The sequence below is a fragment of the Podarcis liolepis genome, assembly GCF_965112155.1.
Source record: "Podarcis liolepis genome assembly, chromosome: 10".
Taxonomy (NCBI): Eukaryota; Metazoa; Chordata; class Lepidosauria; order Squamata; family Lacertidae; genus Podarcis; species Podarcis liolepis.
In genome coordinates this window covers 18,126,114-18,149,692 of record NC_139562.1, presented here as the reverse complement: position 1 = coordinate 18,149,692, position 23,579 = coordinate 18,126,114, and the positions used below count along the sequence as shown (strand labels likewise).

The 23,579-nt window shown below is 40.2% G+C and overlaps 1 protein-coding gene and 2 long non-coding RNA genes across 11 annotated transcripts in view; 1 reads left to right on the top strand and 2 right to left on the bottom strand.

The window, feature by feature from the left end:
- The window catches only part of CACNA1C (calcium voltage-gated channel subunit alpha1 C), a gene marked incomplete at its 5' end in the record, with an annotated part of 445,655 nt that overhangs the window by 305,919 nt on the left and 116,157 nt on the right, over positions 1 to 23,579 (top strand). For 7 of the 9 annotated variants that reach the window (XM_083461732.1, XM_083461734.1, XM_083461737.1 and 4 more), the window contains 7 exons: positions 7,488 to 7,578; positions 12,764 to 12,790; positions 14,838 to 14,998; positions 17,286 to 17,511; positions 19,469 to 19,676; positions 21,040 to 21,160; positions 23,395 to 23,509. In XM_083461732.1, the coding sequence (XP_083317858.1) occupies positions 7,488 to 7,578; positions 12,764 to 12,790; positions 14,838 to 14,998; positions 17,286 to 17,511; positions 19,469 to 19,676; positions 21,040 to 21,160; positions 23,395 to 23,509 (949 nt within the window). Of the gene's footprint in view, positions 1 to 2,256; positions 2,372 to 7,487; positions 7,579 to 12,763; positions 12,791 to 14,837; positions 14,999 to 17,285; positions 17,512 to 19,468; positions 19,677 to 21,039; positions 21,161 to 23,394; positions 23,510 to 23,579 lie in introns of those variants that run through there. The other 2 variants (XM_083461740.1, XM_083461739.1) reach the window with 1 other exon arrangement.
- Positions 1,915 to 7,596, bottom strand: LOC310687140. The gene is made up of 2 exons (XR_014516249.1): positions 7,458 to 7,596; positions 1,915 to 2,317 (listed from the first exon to the last, which is right to left on the bottom strand). It is a non-coding gene; the product is annotated as an uncharacterized lncRNA (long non-coding RNA).
- LOC310687142 overlaps positions 19,685 to 23,579 on the bottom strand; it is a 136,978-nt gene continuing 133,083 nt past the window's right edge. Inside the window, exons 8-10 of the long non-coding RNA XR_014516252.1 lie at positions 23,270 to 23,460; positions 21,361 to 21,433; positions 19,685 to 20,310 (exon numbers count right to left, since the gene is read on the bottom strand). This is a non-coding gene — a long non-coding RNA (uncharacterized lncRNA). The remainder of the gene's footprint in view (positions 20,311 to 21,360; positions 21,434 to 23,269; positions 23,461 to 23,579) is intronic.

The window sequence follows — 23,579 nt, the reverse complement described above, 5'->3', positions numbered from 1 at the left end:
GATGAAGAAGAATGGGAATGGCTATGGAGAGTGAGTCTTTTTAAGACCATCTCTACTAGCGAATTGGCTTTAAAAATGCACCATAGATGATATTATTATTCTATAATGCTTTGCCACTTTACTTCCAGATCCTTTCCTTTGTGCTGGAGGGGATGCAGGAACAAGGGTTAGGGTACCTTTTTCCATTTGTGGTGGGAGTGCCCACTGGTGGTGCAATTTTGGTTAATGAGTTTTGCAGAAAAAAGTAAGATCATCGGGGACCAGATTCAGTTATCATAAGAACATGTTTTTTCTTTATTTACTCAAGGGAGTAAATGAAGAATTTAAAGCAAAGGATCTGTTAATATTTTTATTAATAGTTTTATTAATAGCATCATACAGAGTTCAAAAATGGAATACTTTATCTGATATCAACATTATGAACAGATGGAACAATGTATGGAATTTAGCCCTTCAAGAAAAACTTATACAATAATCTTTATTGTCATTGTCCCATACAGAACAAAGAAATTGAAAAAATCTACATCAGACATTAAAAAAACACACAAGCCTGATATCACACCTATCCCAACCTGGTTAGCCCCTAAAAACTCTGATACCCCATAACTGAATACAATATACTCACATAAAGACTACCTTACACTGTGTTTAAAACCAAAATTGCATTTGGATAGAAACTGTTTCTCAGGCGGCTAGTCCTAGTCTTTATAACCCTGTACCTTCTTCCAGAAGGCAGAAACTGAAAGAGATCATTTCTGGGGTGCGCACTATCCTGCACTATCTCTTCAGCTTTCTTATGGCACCTGGAAGCATAGATTTGATCCAAACTGGGAAGAGTGCACCCAATTATTCTCTCCGCAGTCTTTACAACCCTCGACAGCATTGTTTTTTCCCTGACCGTGCACCTCCCAAACCACACACACAGACCATAAGTTAATACACACTCAACAGCACAATGGTAAAATGCCATCCTTTGAGAGATTATTTTGCTGGTGGATACTCAGAAAATATAACCGCTGCTGTGCTCTCTTTATCAGGTCTTTGCTGTTTCCTCCCCAGGTTGGGTCATCTCTCAACTCCATTCCCAGAAATCGAAACACCGAGACCTGTTCCACACACTTCCCCTCAATAATACGTGGCTGAATATTCAATTTACATTTCCTAAAGTCCACAATAATCTCTTTTGTTTTCTTTAAGTTAAGGAATAAGTTGTTTTTCCTGCACCACTCCCCCAACTGCTCAACTTCCTTCCTATAGGCCGCCTCACCCTCTCCAGCCGTGATTAAACAAACCACTGTTGTATCATCTGCAAACTTAATGATCTTATTACTGGGGTATTTGGGGGCACAGTCAGCTGTATAGAGCGTATATAAAAGCAGGCTCAACATGCACCCCTGCGGCGTCCCCATATTCATGATGAGATCCGCACATCGGATTTTTTCTTGGCACATCAGATTTTTGAATGGGAAGGTGAAGCCAGACTCATTTATTGCAGTCTGGTAGGACTTTATTGAATATATCAAAAAGGAACAGTTACATATTTTTCTCTCCCCACCCTAGTTTCACAACTGAGTCTCTCTGTGAATAATCCATTGTCTTCTGATTATTTTAAGCTATACTTTACATATTGTATTTATTTTCTTTTATAAAAATATTTATAAATTACCAGCTCATAACAATGATCAAGGCACTGAACAATATAAACCTTTAAACTTCATGAAACCATAAAAGCTGACTAGGTCATTCTTAGCAAACTAACTGAAATCAATGGAGTTATGTTAGTCATGGCTAATTTAAGCCTACTGATTTCAGTAGGTATAATCTGAGTATGACTTAGTTGGATACCATCCATAGAAAGCCAGTGTTGTGTAGCAAAAGTCAAAATAAGTTAAAACACATTAGATATTCCCTATATTGGGTGACATAAGCAAGTTTAATGTTAGTTTTAGGGATGCTTCCAGAAGCAGCAGCTGCATACTCAGTAGTTTATTATCTTGGTGTCTTTGTGGCTTCAGTTCAGCCAGTGTTTCTGGCATTCCCTGGCTTTAGGTGTAATGCATATGAGAACACTGAAGAGGATGTTTAGCAGATACTGACGACCCATTCTGTTGTAATGTTTCACTCTTCCATATTCCTTTGTTTTCATTCTGCATTCTTAATTCCCATAATGAGAGATAAGAGGTGGCTGTCCTACATGTAAGCTGAGTTCCTTGTTTCTTTTTCTTTTGACCGTTCCCGGCTGCATGTTCTCTGTTGATGTCTTGTTCCTGGTACTTGACCATCTTGTCTGTGAAAGAAAACGCTCCAGCTGGCTTGCCTGATAAGAAGAAAGGAAAGTTTGCTTGGTTTAGTCACTCCACAGAAACTCATGGTAACGTTCCAATGTACTCTGTGTCCATCCTTTATGTGTACGTGTATGTTTCTGTGTAGTAACTGTGTAGTCTGTTGGTGCATGTCTGTGTCTTTCTATAGCTTCTGCAGCATTGTGCACTTGTGTATAAGGTGGTAATTATTTTTTGGATCAACCTTTTCTTCCTGATGTCATCAGAATTGTATCCCATGCTGCCGCCAAGAGCTCCATCTAATGTCTTACATCCCCAAATAATTTCATTTTGTGTCCCTGGGGCAACCATGTGATAAAATGCTAACCTGAGAATATTTTTCTTTGAATGCTTCTCCCACAGCAAGTGAATATTTCATTATTCCTTAGGTGACTTATTTGAGCAGACAGGTAAAATAAACTTATTGGAAGGTATTGGAATAGGGAGTTAATAGCAAGCTACAATGTTCTAGATGTTTAATTTTTTTCTAAAAAAGAAGATTGTACAAAATTATATTAAATATAAAAAGCGAAGGCAGTATTATCAGTTTTGTTGGAGGAGTAAAGGCTGCTGATATATAATTCACCAAGCTTTTCTTCTATATAACCTACATTCAGTTTTATAGGATTCACCCTCCTTCTCCCAGGGTGTTGCACAGCCTACACTCTTTAGGCTCAACCATACTTCATTTGTGCTGTGATTTCTAGTCATAGTTCCAATAAGTTCCCTTTTTCCTTTTGTTTTGTTTTGTTATCCTACCGCTTTCCCTGGGAAAACCTTTGGTTTACTGCTGAACTTGGGTAAATGTTGATTGGCTTTTCTGCAGATTCAGCAGTAAACATTGGCTTTTCCAAGGGAAAGTGGCAGGACAAAAAAAGAACCTCTTGGACTCCTGACTAGTAATCACAAACAGAAGTATGGATGAGCCCTGTTTACATTTACACAGGTAGACATGCTGAATATCTTACCATGTGTTGCTGGTGGGGTGGGACTTATATCATTTTAACCACAAAGAAGATTATTGCATTCAGCTAATTAAAGTCATTAATATATTTTTATACAGTCTCTTATTAAATAATTTCTGAATACCATCAAAAGAAAACAATAGAACCTGATGAATGGACGCAAAACATTTCGATTATGTTTTTGACAGTCTTCTTCGAAAGTGGTAGATAAAAATATTTCAAAATATTTTCAGTGTACAGTACTGACATTTTAAAAAAAAGTTTTGAAGGAAATATCAGACTTTCTAAAGCCCAACTTTTCAGTTGGACCAGAAACAAAAGGTGACAGCTCTACTTTTCTCCCTGTTGTGCAAGAAGATGTTTGTGTGGATGAATTATTAGAATAAAATGTTTGGTGACATCTTGGATATCTTTCAGTAATACAGGGCATGCCATAAAACCTCATAAAGTTGTATAAAGTTCTGTGGTCTGAGGGGCTGCCAAATCATCTGTCCAAACACATTGTGTCACCCCTGAGTAGTCATTTTATTGTATTTAGTTCATTTTGTGTACTTTATTTGGAGAGCAGAAAAATATTAGGTGAGAAAATTGCAGCACTATGGATATAGATTGAATATGGTTAATTGGAATAGTGGAAGATTCAGGACAGACAGGAGTAAGTACCGGTAAGCACTTCCTCACACAGCACACAGTTAAAACTATGAGATTTGCTATCACAGGATGACCATCAACCTGGACAGCTCTTAAAAGGAATTAGACAAATCCATGGAGGATAAGGTTATCAATGATTACAAAGCAGTGATAGCTATATTACCTCCAGTATCGGAGGAGATGTTTCTCTGAATACCAGTTGCTATGAATCAGGAATGGGAGGGCTTTTGCACTAGGCATCAGGTTGGCCACTGTGAGAAAGAATGCGGAATAATATAGGCCTTTGGGCTTATCCATAAGGGCTTATTATCTTATAAGGTAGGGGAGGGGTTATTGGGTTGTTGCTGCTTTTATTTTGAGTATGTATTTTGAGGTTTTATATTTTGATTTTATTCTGTGAACCACCCTGAGACCTGCAGATATATGGTGGTATATAAATTCAATAAATGAATAAATAAATTCTTATCCTGTTCTATGAACAGTGCTGGATGACACATTGTATGCATCCTTCCAGCAACTCCTACAGCCAAGCTGGTGCCAAACGTATTTCTCTGCTTTCCTTTGGACCATATCAACGAGACTGAGAGGGAATATTGTTGTTTGGACAGGGCAGGACCTGTGACAATCCGGGGAGGTCACTTCAGTACTGCTAATGCCGCTGTTTGGACCCTGGAGGCACACTTCATTGTCTCTCAAGACAGATGCCAACATTTGCTTAGGATGTTTACGATTATTTATTTATTTATTTATTTATTTATTAGATTTCCATACTGCCCATCATCCAAGGATCACAGGGTGGTTTGCAATATAAAAACACAAAATACATACTATAGTAAGCAAAAACAGTTAATCCCCTTCCCCCGCAGCTTAAAAGGCCATAGATTGCTTTATTATCCAAAGACCTAGGAGATAATATGCATAATAACAGTTAAATTTATGTTGTGCTGGCTATCTAAGTGCTCTACTAAAGTCTGTAATTTTAATCAGGACCCATATTTTTAATTAAGCAAGGGCTTAAGGGCAACCACATTTTTTTGCACTCACACACTCACTTCACAAGTCAAAATATTATGGGCTAACGGCTCGTTACTGCTCTCTTTCCTGGTTTGATTTAAAGAGCCCATTGCCTGTACTTTATGACTAGTGTGGGAGAGCTGCATCTTGGAATAAGTAGATTTTTGTGTCTATGGGGAAGATGCTAGGCTCTAGTGGCTGAATCACCCCTCAGAACCAGTAGTCATTCCTTACTGTAGAAAGACAGTATTAAAGATTTGGTGCTTCTAAGTCATTTAAAAGAGCAAATTTAAAAGAGCCATGGACAAACAATTGGTTGTAAAGGTCACAGATCCATGACAAGCTCACTATTCTAAAAGATAAAATAATATGGAGTAATGCCTTGATATCATAATCCTGCTTTAACAGTATTTCTGTACTTCATAATCTTTCACATATATAATATATATAATATATAATTTATCTTTCAAAATATATTCAAGTGACCTACAGAAGTTCACTTCCCTGCAGGTATCTTGAGGATTCTGCGAATACCCTCTGCATCCTCCACATCAGGATGTTGTGTTTCATTAAGTCTTCTATTCAAGTTATACAGGGCCTAGAAATGCACCAAATAGCCTATTGTGAAACATTCACAATTGTCTTCTAGAAAAGTATTTGTGGGACTCATATCATTCAACTTTATTACGTTAACGCATCTGAATTGTTCATAGTGTCAAGAAGCCTTAAGATTCAGAATGATGACACACTGATGTGGAATGTAGGAGAAAACGTTACTTCTGCTTAGCTTCTTAACTGTCCTCTTTTGATGTACAATGGTGCCCCGCAAGACGAATGCCTCGCAAAACAGAAAACCCGCTAGACGAAAGGGTTTTCCGTTTTGGAGGTGCTTCGCAAAACAAATTTCCTATCGGCTTGCTTCGCAAGACGAAAATGTCTTGCGAGTTCCTGGGGTTTTTCCCCTCCCCCCCCCTTTTCCCCAAGCCGCTAAGCCGCTTATCAGCTGATCTGCTAAGCTGCTTATCAGCTGATCCGCTAAGCCGCTAAACCGCTTATCAGCTGATCCACTAAGCCGCTAATAGCGCTAAGCTGCTAAGCCGCTAATGGGCTTGCTTCGCAAGACGAAAAAACCGCAAGACAAAGAGACTTGCGGAACGGATTCTTTTCGTCTTGCGAGGCACCACTGTATTAGAAATAATCAGTGGCTGTCAGCCTGTTAAATTTAATGTATGTTTTACACTCCCAAACTTATGTAACTGTAATGTATAGAGAACAAATCTTGTGTTATAGCACTTGCTAATGGGTTACTCCCTGACCTGAGGTGGGTTGCAAAATGAGCAAGAAACAGCTTGTGTAAGTGAACTAATTCATACAATCCTTCCAGAATATAGTTTCATTTCAACCTGTGTTAAAATGGGTGTATGGTGAAATGGTCAACTTTTTCTTCTCTATGCATATAAATTACACGCAAACTTTGTGACAAACTCAAAAGGGGAAGAAACCTCACTGGCTTATCACTGGCTGACTAGTGACTATCCAGGTAGTGGGTTGATTCATAATGTGTGTACAACTATGTTTACCTGCATCCTAGCTTCTCAAGACTATTGTATGAATCTACTCTAAATCTCCTTTTTCACATTTGTGCTCTGCACCTAGATGACATGCTTTGGATGTTACCTGCCCTGTCCAAATCATCAAGTGTTGAATAGAAGCAAAAGCTTTATACTGTTTTTACGTTCTGTCTATATTTAGGGTGAATTGCTTGAGCCATAAGTGTGATTGTTTTACATGCCCAGCGTGTAAGGCAACCACAAAGCTTCCATAGAGGGTAGAGTGATAGTATGGTACATGTTGACTAAATTACCCAATGAAACAATAATATAACTTGCTATTCCACATGCAAAGCAATGTGTGCATTTATTTAACTAACATCTCAGTATGCCAGGATGGTTGTGTGGATTGTTCCTAATTTTGCATCCTAGAATGTTAGGACAACATTGCCCTAGAGCTCTAGCATTGTAGTTATTCACAATCACTTTTTAATTACCTTGTCTCTGGCTTTTCCTCAACACAGCTCTTTCGTTTTTTGCTCATTTCCTGCCCATAAAGCATATTCCTGTTTGGACTGTGCACTGTTCTTTAAATCAGGATTTAAAAAAATAAAAATAAAAAGCTTGTATATGGAAAGACAGTTGTGCACAAAAACAGACCAAGGAAAGCAGAATGGGGTGTGTGTCTGTGTGACTTTATTTTGTGGAAGTTTAAAGTTTAGGGGGCTGTGCCAGATGGAAATGTCAATAAGAGGTATCTTTGTGGGATGTAAAAATAGTTCAGGAAATTTGTATCACATTGTTTGAAACAAACAGGTTAAACTTCAGGAAAATGTTATCTTAGGGATTTTCCTCTGGTCACAATTCATTTTCCTTATTAATTTATGCTTTTTTGCTAAGCAAGCACCTTCACTGCCAGGAACTGCACATTTGTGTATTGCAGACCAATTACTGACCTTCTATTTTCATTCCTCTGATCCATGTAGTGAGCATGCCCACCAGTGAGACAGAATCTGTGAACACTGACAATGTGACTGGAGGAGATATTGAAGGAGAAAACTGTGGAGCACGGCTGGCGTGAGTTTAACCATGTTTATGCTTGTGTCTTCCTTATTCCACCATGGAGTCTGACGGATAGTTAAAGAGTAAACCTTAAAGACGTTCTTCAGAATTTGCATTGCCAGAGACTCATTCTTCTTAAATTAGAATGAGAGAACATTTTGAATTAGATATTCCCTTCCAGGTCCTGGTCCAGCATTCTAGTCACTGTGTCACACTGGTGTTCTGGAATTAGATATTCCCTTGTTCTAGAACTTCAGAGCTTCCCATAGAACATTATTTGTGTCACAAAATAGCTGCTACTTTGCATAGAACAGAGTCCAACTTTCATTGTCTTCCATTTATACTTGTTTTTTATTTGAAATACATAAATATGGACTCTGAGAAGAGCTGTGTGAGATTATGGCTTCTGAGAGTGCTTTTCCTGTGATAAATTTCCCACACAGCTCACTCTGCAGGGTGCTTTCAAGACGCCTTTCAGATTGCTTTTGACACTGTAGGAAAAATTTAAAGAACACTGAATGCCAAGCCTCACTTTTCTGTCCCACGTCCCATAGTGTCTTTTATTGAGCAATGTAAAATTCAAACAATGGTGGCACCAGAACAGTATATTTGGGTCAATGAAGGGGCAAGGTGTGGTTTGGGGTGAGGGGACAGGCTATTATAATAATAATGTAATAATAATAATTTATTATTTATACCTCGCCCATCTGGCCGGGCCTCCCCAGCCACTCTGGGCGGCTTCCAACAAAATATTAAAATACAGTAATGCATCAATCATTAAAAGCTTCCCTAAACAGGGCTGCCTTCAGATGTCTTCTAAAAGTCTATGTCTCATGTCTAATATTTCTGGAAGAAAAATAATGGTATATTTCATATTAAATATATAAGTGTGAGCTGTTTGTCTGAAGGGTGCTTGCCCCCGCTCCCATTTCCTTTCTGGCACTGCCTATGGGCATGAAAGGAAGTGTGTTATTTTGAAGTCTGCACCATGTTTTCTCTTAGCTCTAGCATACCAAAATGAAGAGCAGTTCAAAACCAGGTTATTGACTCTCCATGGGTATCCTCCAGATGAGGGTATTTTGTTTGATAACTCGTCTATACAAGTTACACAGGAGAATTGGACAAGGTGTAAAAGGAGGAGGGTTTAGTTAGGTATAAAGGAAGCAGGTTTGGCAATGTGGTGTTGGCAGGGCGGTAGTGGGTTGGTGAGCAAAGCAAACAGGGACACCAGACCCTAGTATTGATATTTGTGGTGGCTAGGGGAGGTCCTGAAAACTCAATATTTTCCATGAGTTTGCCCTAAATATATCACCAGAAGGGACTTCTGCCATCAAGAACATGGCCCAGAATCCTCTCTCTCCTAGGTTCATTTCCAAACAAGTTTTGGTGACTCAATTCTTCTGTTGTGTTAAATCCCATGACAACAGCAAAACTAAACAAAGAATGTAATTTTTTGGGTCATTTTAGAATTACTTTTTGTTGCCTTAAGATCCATGACGTTGACAGGAAGAGTTGAGCAGTGGAGGAAATATGTCTTCATCGTATCTTTGTAAGAATTGCTTGGGGGAAATTAGGCTATCTTCTGAAAAGTATGGACACTCTCTATGGAAATATTCAATGTATGAGCTCAGGATTACTTTTTGCAGTAACAAGTAGCTTCCTATAGGTAAATAAATATATAATTGAATATTTGCTTCTGTGGTGCCCCCACTGTCTGTACAGGCCTGCCCTCTAGCACATAGTATTCAAGGACATACTGCTTCTGACCCTGTAGTTCCTACAGAACCATCATGACTAAAATACCTTGAAGGACTATATCTTCCATGAATTTGTCTAATCTCCCTTTAATGTAATCTACATAGTAGTAAATTCAGTAAATTAACCATCTGTTGTGTGAATAAATACCTTCAAAGAGAATCAGTAGGATTGTTAGTTTGAGGTAGAATGTAGGTCTATGAAAATGCTGAATAACAAAAAAATGGTGTGAATTTCCATCACTGTTGTTTTGAGAGATCTTAGCTGTCTCCAATAGTTTTTAATTTTAGCTAGAAAAGCACACACGCTTTCTGTCACACACATACACAAAATTGTCAGGGAGAGCAACAGATGCAAACTAGTGAAGGGTGGGTGGATGTTATTAGGTAACCTGTTGGCATGGTAGAGATGCTTAACTGCAGCGTCTAATGCACTAGAGATACAATTATCACATGCATGATGTGTGGAAGAACTGCCACATCTGTTAGCTTAATTAAATAAAATGTTATTCAAAATGCCACTCAGCCCCTTTGGTGAAAAGTAAAGAGATAACATTGAATTTACCCAGTGGGATTATGAGCAATTTTAAATTCATTTTCCCAGTGAGGGCCAGTTTAACATTTTAAGGTGTCCCTAAGCACTGATAATTTGCAGACCCATTAATGTTCATTGTTGATCTGCCCCCTGTTGCAGTGCAAGGATACCAAGTGGAACCCTTGCTCCAGTTAAACAAACCTACTTTTGTTTAACCTATAAGAACAGAAATTGGGCTCCAGCAGCACGGCGGCAGCGGGAGGCCCCATTAGCTAAAGTGGTGCTTCATGTTAAGAAGAGTTTCAGGTTAAGAACGGACCTCCAGAATGAATTAAGTTCTTAACCAGAGGTACCACTGTACCTCCTCCCACTACCACCCTCATTTTATCATCACAGCACCTCAGTGGATAGATTAGGTTGGGCCAAGAGTTAGTGCTTGGCCCAAGGTCACCTTTTAAGCATCATGACTATAGTGGAAATGTATCTACTCATGTATCTACTCTGAACTTAACCCAAATATAAACTTAAGTAACTAAAATAGCCTAGCAGTTCAAAAGCACGTCAAAGTGCAAATAGATAAATAGGTACCGCTACAGCTGGAAGGTAAATGGCATTTCTGTGTGCTGATCTGGTTTGCCAGAGGCGGCTTAGTCAGGCTGGCCACATGACCCGGAAGCTGTATGCCGGCTCCCTCGGCCAGTAAAGTGAGATGAGCGCCACAACCCCAGAGTCGTCCATGGCTGGACCTAACAGTCAGGGGTCCCTTTACCTTTTTAACTAAAGTAACTCTTAAATTCAAAGTTAATTCCAAGTCTGCAAGTCAGAAGAAAGCTTAGCCAAGTGGTTACTTCGATCCCTTAGTTCCAGCAAATAATGAGAAATGAATAAGCAAATACAGCAGGGGGAGGGAGCAAAAATGAATAATTTTGTACTTTGGTTCTAGTCAGAGATGGGACCACCATAGTGGGATGATAACCCTATTAACCAATCAGTGGTGAGATGTGCACCTCTCCCAATTTGCTTCACATTTTGTTTTGGAAACATCTAACTTCTATCCTCGTACACTCCCTTTGTTCCTCAAATGTTGTGCATGTTATCTGGCTGCTAGGTTTTTTCTTGGTGCATCTTTCAGCTTCTGTGCTATTGTCAAGATTATTCGCATCATGTTCATAGCATTGTTATAGGTTCACCAGCCCTGGCACTGTCAAGCAAGAACATTTTTGTACCCATTTGCAATGCAAGTGCCATCATTGCACAAGAGTCCATCATGGCAACAGGTCGCACTCCTGTTCTAATCCCACTGTCGTCAACGTCATCATCGTCATCGTCATCATCATTTTTTATTTGTATGCTGCCTTTCCACAGTTAAAAAACAATCCTCAAGGCGGCTTACAGCATAACAAGATTTACATAATTACAAAAGTCATAAACAAATAAACCACATCAAAAAAATACACAACCAAATGGGAAACAATTTCCACATAAATCAAAATCTAAAACTAAGAATACAGCATTATATCACAGTTTAAAATGACATAGGTAAAAAATACCAGCAATTTAAACAAACAAAAGCAAAACAAAACGGAGCCCGCTCTGCCTAGCAGCAGCAGCGGCAGTATGTCCTTTATAGAGCCCATCAGGCCTCGCCCTGGGCCAGGTGGTGAGTGGCAGGACCGGGGCCCTCAGGTGCTGAGCAGGGGAGTCTTCCTGGGTGGCAGCTATCTGCCCATGTATTACTTATAACACTACAAAAGAGAGGTGCACTCTGTTTGGAGCATCTTTTGCTGATATCTTCCTATCTCTTAAATATTTTCTTCATGTGGAAACAGATAAGAATGGTTGTCTATATGGGGACAAGAACATTTTGCAGCACGATTTGGGACAGCATTATTATTATTATTATTATTATTATTATTATTATTATTATTACTACTACTACTACTACTACTACTACTACCACCCCACTCATTTGGCTGGGTTCCCCCAGCCACTCTGGGGAACTAGGTTGTATAGATGCTGTTTGCTGTTTGCCACATTGGTATAGATGTGGCTGTTTGCCACATCTATACCAATGATATAAATTGGTGTCTTTTTCAAGCGAGTTTAAGACTGTTATTAACTGTTATAAGATTTATGTTACCTTCTTAGCACTGTCTGCATGACTATTGGCCACAAGATGCCTATTTGAAAATCCTGCCCATGCTGTCGCTGATGCCAGCTGGATGCATGTAGCTGCCACTGTCTGGAAGTCTGGCAAAGAGTTTAATGCCATGTATACTAGCAGTTCCACTTATCTTGCTGGCCACAGGAAAAAACCTTGCTTTAAGAAGATTTATAAGCAGTTTTCACAATGATCATATGAATCAGTTTCTAGACTAGAAACTAGGGCAGGGTATAAATAAAAATTATTATTATTATTATTATTATTATTATTATTATTATTATTATTAGACTGAGCCTTAAAGGAACTAAATCTATGCAATTCAGGAAGAACCTATTAATTACTCAATGGACAGGCTCCTTGAAAAAAGGGGTGGTGGCAGTGGGACATGGTGCTTTTGGAATCTTAGCACTTAAATAAGCCATCAGTCATATCTATCTGATTCCTACCACCATCACATTTATACCCCTTCCCCCATGTTTGGTTATAATGGACAGCGGATAAGCCTTCAACAGTTCCTTCCCACTAGATTGTGGATATAATCCTCAAAACATTTAGAATGACGCAGTTTAGGTGGTTTGCTGCTATATATCATCACCCTGTATTGATTTTTGGCCTCAATGACAAAAATAAATTAAAATCTGTATAGAATCTGCAACTATTTCTTATTTTGTTCTTTCTCTTTGCATGGAAATTAAGAGAACAGATCATATGCTTAAGATACAGTTAATTATTATTTTTCTCTTTCAGGCACCGGATATCTAAATCTAAGTTTAGGTAAGTACTGCAACAGCTTTATAAAAACAAAAACAAAAAAAAAACCATCTTTACTGAAGCTTTGAATGAACATTCCATCTATCTTCTTGTTGCTCCTGTTGTAACTAGTAATGGCAATGATATAGTGCCAGCTAAAGATTTTGATTAGTAGGCTGCTGAGTTACTTCCTTTACCACTCTGATGAAGAGGAAATCTAATTAAGATTGGAGTGGTTAACAAGACTAGCTTCCACATTGGCGCCCCTATGGCTGTTGAAGCCATGATGAAGCGAAAACCCATTAAGAAAGAAAAGGAAGTAAGTAATTAGAGGAGACTAAGAGTCAGGGCAATAGGTACAAGAGGCCTGTATGGGGCTGGTCTCCCAGGGCTTCTCCAGGCCTTTCCTTGACTATGCAGCTTTCACTGAAAAGGTAGTTCTTCAGTGATTTGCTGCTCCCTCATGAGAACTTCTGAGTGTGCTGTGGGTAGGTGTCAAATGTGTTCATATATTTAGTAATGTCATAAGGCAACCTTCCCCAATCTTATTGTTGTACTACAAACCCCCATTGTCCCTAATAATTGGCCATGTTGGCTAGGAATTGGGTGGGTAGGGGCAAGATTGGAGAAGTCTGCCATAAGATGTTCTTTAATAAGAATTGTAGAGGAGCACCTCTTTGTCTCATAAAGTGTTGCCGTAAGATTCACATGTGTTTATAGCATGTTATTTTACTGGTTGCTGATTTATAATGTGCTTATCCATAGCAAGAGATTGAGAGAGATAGGCATGGCCAAGGAAGATGCACATGCCACTTTATATGAGCTTTAAACACACAAACCCAAACCTGTTGCCAAGTGTTGCTTGGAAACTGGTTGCTAGGCAAGCTAAATTGTGAAGAGTAGGGGCTGTATAATTAGCTTTAAATACTTGGTGTGGTTAGTAATTACTCCCAGAAATCACTGTGACACTCGTGAGGGGCTGCGTGTTCCAGGAAACATAACATAGCATTGTACTAACGCTCTGTCTTAGCAAATAGTAGCCCTAGCTTTGGGTTCAAAGGACAAAACACTAGACCTTGCTAACACAGTTTCTGAAAATAATTCTGGGCAAGGCAGTTTCTGTTGTTGTTGGGACCTTGATGGCCGTTAACCTTTGCTATGAAATTCTGAATAGTTACAATTTATATTAGAGAGACAGGAAAGGGACAACTTTTCCATTGACTTCTATAGGCAAATATTATGCCAGTAGTTATTTGGTAATTGAGAGATTAATGTTTTATGTAAAACAGCCAGGGGAACATCTGTAGCTGCTGGTAGATGGAGCATCCTAGGCACCAACACTGACTACCCACTTTGGGGTGTTTAGAGCTCATCTTCATAAATTGGTTTCAAACTGAACAGCAGAGGTTGAACTTGGTGTTTGGGTCAGTGGCTTTGTGTGGTCTTGACTTCCATATGAAGAGAAAGCAAAATAGGAAGCAATAAACAGCTTCTTTTACCCTTATCCAAGAGAATATTCTTTTTTAGATTTGGGCCCAAGCTACTGCTGATTAAAAGGGGTATGTGTGTGTGCAACTGCAGTAAAGAATTTTCATCCCTTTGCATCCCTATGTAAGTGTCCATTTTGTATAAAATCTTGCTATTCACAACTAGTAAAATGAAATTTAAAGCAAGAATCAAAACAGAGCTTGCGCTATGATTTGTAGCTTGCTACAAATGTGTGCACATTGTGCCATGAAGTCAGTGCAACACAGGCTGGGCTATTCAAGAGACATAGTCTGCCTGCTTTCATAAGCAGTCCATGCCCAAGAGGGCCTCTTGTAGGAATACTATCAAGGCTCTGTAGGCTTCACTGGACCACTGGACAACTATACTGAACAATGTGCAAATATGTTGTATTTTGCTTCTTTCATTCCATGTCCAGGCAAACATAGAAAACACTCCTCTAGGAAGCTAGGCCAGTAAATACAAATTAATAATTGGAGGTCAAAGGTGACCTCATAGGGTTTTGTAAACAACTTGTTTGGTGTACAGAGCAATCATAATTACAGGTTTATTTCCATTTTTCAAGCCGCTACTGGCGTAGATGGAATCGGTTCTGCAGACGGAAATGTCGAGCTGCTGTCAAATCCAATGTGTTCTACTGGCTCGTGATCTTCCTTGTGTTTCTTAACACCCTCACAATTGCCTCTGAACATTATAACCAGTCAGATTGGCTCACTGAAGTCCAAGGTATGGTGGATTCTGTTTTGTTAAAATAATGCTGTGTTTTATTTATGAGAATGTACATAATATTATAGTTAATTGAAATTTTATTTATGTGTGCAGATAAACTGAACTTAAGTGTTCAAAAAGTAAAACCATTTAATTGCATAAGCAGCACCGCTACACCAGAGTCGGCCATGACTGGACCTAAAGGTCAGGGGTCCCTTTACCTTTTTACCAGAGAAAAATACAAAATATTAAAAACTACCTTCTCAAAATATTCTCTGTTCTGCTCCATGGTTCTTATGATTATTTTCTGGCCAGCTAGCACAGGGAAGGGAGAATATGAACAGGCACTAAGGTGCCACTATGTTCAGCCCCATGTTCCAAGAGCATAATAGTATAATTAATCCATTAAACTAATTAAATAATCGGGTCCCCAGTGCTCTGTGCAACAATACAAACAAAAGAGGCAGACTATGTTGAAACATCACAACTATGTAATACAGGGATGGGGAACCTCTGACCTTTGGGCTTCATGTCACCTCAGAGGCTTCCCATAAGGCCTCCAGGGCTCTTGCCCCTTGAACCATCTCACTGATTCTGCACTTATCTCCTGATTGTGGCAGGAGAGGGGAAAGCAGCAAATTGCAGGTGCTGGGTGCCTGATCTGGATGGGTGTCTGGTATGAGAGTAAAGAGACTTTAACCCTTTCCCCCTGTGTGGTCTCTGATCTAGGTCAGGCCCTTGTGCCTGTAATTTTCATTGCCCAAAATGATCTGTTAAAAGTCATGTTAAAAGCTATTTGCATTTGGGAGGGAAACAACTACTGTTTCCAGTGAGTGGTTTTTCACCAGTGGAAATTTCAATGGGGTGTGGGTGGGTTGTGTAAGAGAATGTGGGGTATTGGAATGCAGCCTTTGGGGGGGGTCCCCATCCCTTTTGTAAAGTCTTCTTGCATGTATATGCAGTTGCCCAACCTGGTTGCCTGATACCTTCTCCTTTTCACACAGACTTGTGTGCAAAGAAACCCCTGTGTATTTATTATGCATGTCCCGAGTGTTGTACAGGTTCTGGGGCATGTTTTAGAGTGCTCATTCTGTTCTCATGCAACATGTCCAGGAATCTTTGGCCTCATTGTCACACTATTCAAACTGAGCATGCACTCTACAAGACATCCAAAATTCCCACATGGGTGCACGTTACAGAAGCTTGTAGTGATGGACTAGCTGTATTTCAGGGAAGCTCATCTGCCATTGCTGAACTTCTCCATTGAGAAATCCCTGATAAGCTTCCAAAGAATCACAGGATTCCTCAGAATGTAGTTTAAAAGCCATTTTTCTAGAATAAAGGACAGTCATAGCTATCTAGTAATTCTGACTGATGTACACAACACTATGGGATAAATCTGGAGTGACTTTTCAGAGTTATATAAGTTCTGTTGCAGAGCAATCCCAACTGGGGGGCAGGGAGTTAGTTGCAGAGTGGTGGAGCCTCTGCCATGTGTAAGGCCCTGCTAGCTACTGCCAAGAAGGAAGGAGTGCGCCCCCCCCCCCATTTTTGCTACAGCAGCTCCAGGGCTGGTGCAGTAGAGGAACCCAAGGATTGGGCTCTCAAGATATTTGGGGTTTTTTCTGCCTCACTTTGCCAGTGGGAGGATACTACCCACCTGGATATAGCTGCAGTGTCTGCCACTGCAGAATCTTCCCAATACCAGCATGCCTCTCTACCAGTGAACAGGTGAGAATATATGCCATCCTAAACCCTTCAGGAACAGAGAGTGTTGGGTTTGCAACCTTAGTCATTTGCAGCATATTTTAAGGGGGGGAACTTATTGTTTTGAGCTAATTTATAATGTGGCATTTAGCAGGACCAGCATCAGATGTGTGGTAGAATTCAGCCGCTGAATTTTTCTGAGTTATCAGAAAAGGGAAACAAGAATAGAGATTAAACAAAATTATACTAAAATTCAAATATTGAGTTTGGACATCAAGGGTTCTGTTCTATTCAGATTTAGACCCACTGAAATTAATGGGCCTAAGCTAGTCATATCCATTAATTTCTATGGGTGTGCCCTCTGTCTAACTAACATTGGCTACAACCCTAGGATTTGTTATCCACATTTGAAAAGTTGTCCAAAATGTCTGTAAAAACAAAACACAGGTTAAAAGTTCACAGTAATGAATTGCTGAAGATAGCAGTTGCAAGGTATAAAACCTAATTTGAAGATTTCTGCTCTTCTTACAGTCTTTCTGTTATATTTGTCTTTTAGTGCCACTATAATGATCATTATTTGTCTATTTATTTTTATGAGACACTGCCAATAAGGTACTGCTGGCTCTTTTCACGGCTGAGATGCTCCTGAAGATGTACAGCCTGGGTCTTCAAGCCTACTTTGTCTCTCTCTTCAACCGCTTTGACTGTTTTATTGTGTGTGGTGGAATCCTAGAGACCATCTTGGTGGAAACAAAGATCATGTCACCACTGGGTATCTCAGTGCTGAGATGTGTGCGACTGCTAAGAATTTTTAAAATCACAAGGTATTTCTCTCCCCACCCCCTTAATTTTTATATTTAATGGAGTTCATGCAGCCAAAGGGAAATTGCTCATTTCTGTGTGGAAAACTTGTGTGCAGTAATGTCTTAGGCAAATATTACTTTCTGGAATCATTTTTTACCAGTTATTCCATCCCTGACTCTCCCTTCCCTTCTTGCCATGTGTATGTGGCAGTTATATATCATTATTTGTTTTGTTTACAGACTGTCTTATAACAAAGTTCCCAAATAAAAAAAATTAGTAACAAGAAAGCTAATAAAGTATAAAGTACAGCATAAAACAGGTGCAGAGAGTCAGAACAAAGTCTTCTCCTGGTGCCAAAATGACGTTATGGTAGGCACTAAGTGAGCATTTTTGGGGAAGACAATCCATAGTTGAGGCACCATCGCTCAAAAAGGCCCCCTCTCCCATAGCTACACTTCACTTGGTGTGGGGCATTTGGAGAAGGGCCTCTGAAGATTTCAGGTTTCAGGTAGGTTCTTGTGAAGAGAGGTATCCATCTAACTACAGTCGTACGTTGGTTCTCAAATGGAATCCATTCTGGAAGTCCGTTCGAGCTACCTGCACTCAATCGAAAGCCATAGAAGCCACATCGGACGTTCGGCTTCCAAAAAAAGTTCACAAACCGCAACACTCACTTCGGGGTTTGTGGCATTTAGGAGGCAAAATGTTTGAGTCACAATGTGTTTGAGAACCAAGGTATGACTGTACTCTGATTCCTAGTCATAAAGTGCCTTTAAGATCAAAACCAGCATCTTGAATTGAATCAGGCTCAGAAATGGACTGAGAGTCAGTGAAGCACTGTTGTGATATACTTGTATTGCCTGATCCCAGTTAGCCATCTTGCAGACGTATTCTGAACTGACTGATATTTCCAGACCATTTTCTATAATGATCCCACATACAGTGCATTGCAGTAGTCCTCTTTCCCTCCAGCATTTCATAATCATAAGATATTTTGACTCCACAATGATGAAGATTCTCATAACTATTTGCGTGGCTCAACTCTATCTTCATTATATAACTCTTTCCTTAGGAACCTATTTTAAGTTCACCACTAGAGGGCTGTCTCTGGGTGCTCTCATTATTATTGCTGCATTTTAGGCACCAGGTTAAAGATTTATTTTAAAGCAGACTTTTAATGAAAATGATTGATGAGTTTTTACCTGCCTTCTCTTTTAGATTCTGTTGAATTTCATTGTGATGTTTTATCTTGTAGTTCTAGTGGTGTTTTATTAGCTGTCATTAGGGCTCATATATTTGCACTCTTCTTTTATTGTTAGCTGCCTTGCAAATTTTAACTGAAAAGTGTGGTGTAAGTGTTTAAAACATAAAAATAAATTGCACAAGGGCTGAAAGTTATCAAGATAAATTTGAATTCTGCTTTGTGGGATTGGCCTAGTATAAACATTATGATGACCCTACCACAATTCCCCAGAAACCAAGAAGCCTGGTCCCCTTCATCCAAGAATGAGCACACACAAACCAGATTTTCAACCAATCTGGCTTTGATTCCAAACTGTTTTCCCATCTGTTCTTGTTGGTTTTCACTGAGCTGATCTCTTGAGTGAGGTATTCTGGCTTGCTTTGAACAGCTGTGAGTGTTGTAATGAGGTTGGCTAGAATGTAACTTACTGAAGCAGCACCTACTAATTGCTGTATATTTATAACACTTTTTGAAAAGTAATCTTCCCGGCATGCTAGGTGCAGAAGTGGTGGAGGACTTGTGTGTTTTTCACATGTGGCCATAAAAATGCTCATTAACTGCCGTAGGTCACATTATCTTAGGGAAGCTCATGAATGGTTCATTTCTTCACAGGCTGTTTGGAAAAGGCATGTTTATAGACACCATACAGCCTGCCTGAAGGTGATACCTGATGCAGATGAGCAGTATCTGCTTTGGACAGAAGAAATGTAACCACCTTTCTTTTGGCTCTTCAGGTATTGGAACTCTTTGAGTAATTTGGTGGCTTCCCTGCTCAACTCTGTGCGCTCCATCGCCTCCCTGCTGCTACTTCTCTTCCTCTTCATCATCATCTTCTCCCTCCTAGGGATGCAGCTCTTTGGGGGCAAGTTTAACTTTGATGAGATGCAAACCAGGAGAAGCACATTTGACAACTTTCCCCAGTCGCTGCTCACTGTGTTTCAGGTATGGCTTTATTTGATTTATTTACGTAAATGGCAGTAGATTCAATGACAGTGTAACATGGTGAATAAAGCTCTTGTGCCAATAAAAATTATAATAAACATTCATTAAAAGCCAGTTGGAGTTAAAAATAATAATTTTGCAGCATTTTCTAAAAGCCAAAGGTGGGCCTTCTTGGGGACATGCTTTTCATAACAAAGAGGCCACCTCTGAGAGGTTCTATAGCCTAACATCTCATGGAGATCTTAATACAGGAATGGGCTTGTTATAGAGAGAAGCACTCTTGGGAGATGCTGAGGTCAAGTTATTTAGTTAACAATGTTGTTGGGGCTACTTCAAACCTATAGAAGCAGCATGTGATACAATCTTGGAGGACTGTACCATTTTAGACTAATGCTGTGAGATCTCATAAAAGACTCCCTGTTGTTAATAATCTGCACAAGAGATGCATTCAAGCATAGATTTCTGGTGTAGAAAGGAGATAACATGTAGAAATATTCAAATCTGCAATTCCCAACCTGAAGTAGTACAGTTCTTACTAGGGATATGCAGCAGCTTCAGATGAACCCTAAATTGCATCAGGGGACTGGGGGGGGGGTGAACTTGCCCCATGCAACCAGGATCTCTGTGAAGCCTCCTGTGTAAAAAAAAAAAAAGTGATTTCAATGTTACTGGCACACCAGAACTTAGTTTGCAAATCACTGTGAGTTCTGTGCTTTTGTTGTAGGGCATACTAAGGCTTTTTGATTTTCAGATAGTTACAGCTATCCACCAGTACAGGGACAGTTTCAGAGATGACTCAGAAATTGCTATTAGAACATCACACTCTCACTGGGGATGCCACAAACACCTGCAATATGATTATTCACACTGCGGTATTTTCCTACTTCTCCTCCCCATCATATTTTATATTGCCCCAGGAAAGAGAGTCTTGGTACTTCATTTGCAGGTATGGTGCTGCTAATGTGCCTGTTCTAGACTGTGCTCATTATGCCTAAAAGAGCACATCAGATGTTAACATTAAATCTACTTTTCAGCTGTGTTCCCAGTCAAATTTTAAACGAGTCCTTAGTGTGTGATATCTATGTCACAGGTGTCACCAGAGAGCCTACAAGACATTTGTAATGTCAATTAATGTGCAAAGACAAGCTACTGTACAGATGATGGATAAAGATGCCCGTTCCTGCATGGCAAATGCCAACGCACTTCCCCTCCATAACCTGCATTAAGAATGGAGGTTGCAGCACATGTTAGGGAGGGCTTCTTTAAGATAGTATTTTGTCTTCTCTCTAACAGATTTTTTGCAGGTTTTCTGCATGCTGTCTAACATTGTGTGTCCCCCTATTGGTGGGAATGTGTCATTTAGATCCTGACTGGGGAGGACTGGAATTCGGTGATGTATGATGGGATCATGGCTTATGGCGGCCCCTCTTTTCCAGGAATGTTGGTCTGTATTTACTTCATAATCCTCTTCATCTGTGGAAACTGTATCCTTTGTGTTCCTTGGCAACTGGGCTGAACTGTAGGGACAGCATTATAGGTTGATATGGTTGGGCCCATGCTGAGGTCCATGACTGAGCCAAAGGGCTACTGCTAACGAGCTTCTTGGCCCCTAGTGCTCTTCTCCCTCACTACCCGCACCTGCTTCCTCACCTAACTTTTCATTTTGACTATGTCATTCTGTCACCTGCTTCTTCAGGAGGGATAGATGGATGAGTGAGTAGAGACAATAGGGAGGACAGCAAAGAGATATTTGGTACCTTAAAGAGAAATACATTTTTGTTACCTAAATTTTCATGGACCAGTACCCACTTTTTCTGATGCAAGTAATGTTGAGGAGCAGAGCTGAGGAGATGCAGTTAAAAGAATCAAAGGCAGGTGCAGCCCACAGTAATGATAGCAATGAGCAGGTGACCCCACTGAGGGCATATTGCAGGATCTTAGTAATTCAAATCCTGAAGCTGGCACTTAAGTAGTAAGACCCTGCCACTTACTACAATTTAAAAAATAGCGAAAGGAAAGGAAGATTTTTGAAGTACAAAAAAGAACGATGTTATAATTGTTTTATTGAGTATGCTTACATTAATATACTGAAAAAGTGAAGTTTTTTTACAAAAGTGGATATTTAAAAAAATGGAAATTTCTTTGAAAAGAAAATCCATCTTAAACTATAAGAAATAATATGAAGAATTGCAGCATTCTATGTATTTCTAACTAGTATGGCAGCATAGCGCTCAGCTTTCTTACACTGATCACACGTCTTCAGAAAAGCACCAAATTAGCACCATGTGTGGACTAACACATGATGATTTTCAGATATGGAGGTGTGTAATATTGTGCATGTGTTCCATATGCAGCTGATTTAATATATGAATATTAATAACACATGACGAGTCATTAAGCAGTTGTGCACATTTCCATTGATGTGCCAAATTTACAAGAATCATATGCAGATCTGGAGCAAGTGATATTGTACCGGGGTGGGTGGGTTATATTTCTGTGGACAATTTTCTAATAGATCAAAATTTCATTATGGACCCACTAGATGTCATGGACTGGCTGGATGCAGAGGAGTGGTGGGAGGCACCTGCCAGGGAACCCCCAAGGAAAGAAGGCGCTGGTCCAGGGGATTGGTAATGGGATGACAATGAGTGGTCAGAGGGAAAAGAGGGAGCAGACGGGGTGGGGGATATCAGAAGCTGGGGAGGTGACAGGGTTTAGTGAGCAGGAAGAATGTGTCAGAGAGCAGTCCAAAAACAGAGGCAGAAGAAGAGGCTAGAGAGGGGAGCCAAGAAGCAGAGATGAGTCAGGCTACTGAAGAAGCCTGGGGGGCTCCCCCTCCTCCTGTGACCAGTTCTTCTCCCCTCTGATCTCCTAGAACCAGAAAAGGTATGAAAAGGACGGAGCAAAAACAGAAAGGGCATTAAGAGTCTCAGATTTCTTGGAAAGGGCCAGGGGAAGAGAAAACTTAGGGAGCTGTGAGAAGGTGGGGACCTTCAGTCCTTGCAACTGCCTCATTGGGGCAAGAACTACTGGGAAGAGTTGCTATACTCACTGGCCCTGGCCTCCTGTGCTGTTTTGTTCCTTTGAATAAAGAGAGTTAGCGTTACTGACACAATATGAGTTATTGCTGACCTGTTCCTGACACCTGCCCTGACACTATATAGCCAACTCTCAGAACAATATGGCCAGAACAAAAACAGGAAAGTGAGTGCAATGGCATATTGTAGGTCAGGGGTAAGGAACCTCTGGGCTATGGGCCTGATTAGGCCCACCAGGCCTCCTCATTAGACTCACAAGGTCATTTCACCCAAGCCACGGCCACCAGTCTTACACCTGACATCATATAAGGATCAGGTGTGGAACAGATAAAGGTGGGGCTTGAACAAAAGGGGCTTTGAAGCCACTGCAGGTCAGCTGATCAATGGTGCCTGTAAAGCCATTTGTGCAGCGCTTCCCTCGTCCCAACACTCAGTTGATTATCAATGCTTAGGAAGTGCTGCACACTTTTCTGGCCTGTGGTTTGATTTCAACCTCTGCAGGCAAAAATGGACTCCCTGACATCAGGTGATTGACAGGTAGGCGGTCCCACTCACCTGTCAGACTTGGCATGCTGGTCTGTGTGGAGCTAAATATCATTCCCACTGGTCAGATCTATTTTCCAACCTCCGTAGTTGGGGCTGCATCTAAACATGTTTTCTTTAATGAAACATGCAAACAGACATCTTGCTGAATGTCTTTTTGGCCATTGCTGTGGACAACCTTGCTGATGCTGAGAGCCTGACATCTGCTCAAAAAGAGGAAGAAGAGGAAAAAGAAAGGAAAAAACTAGCTAGGTAAACCCTTTGTTTCTAGTTTGGTATAAAACAATGTCCCTCAATGGTTCTTGAGAGTAAAGGCATGTCC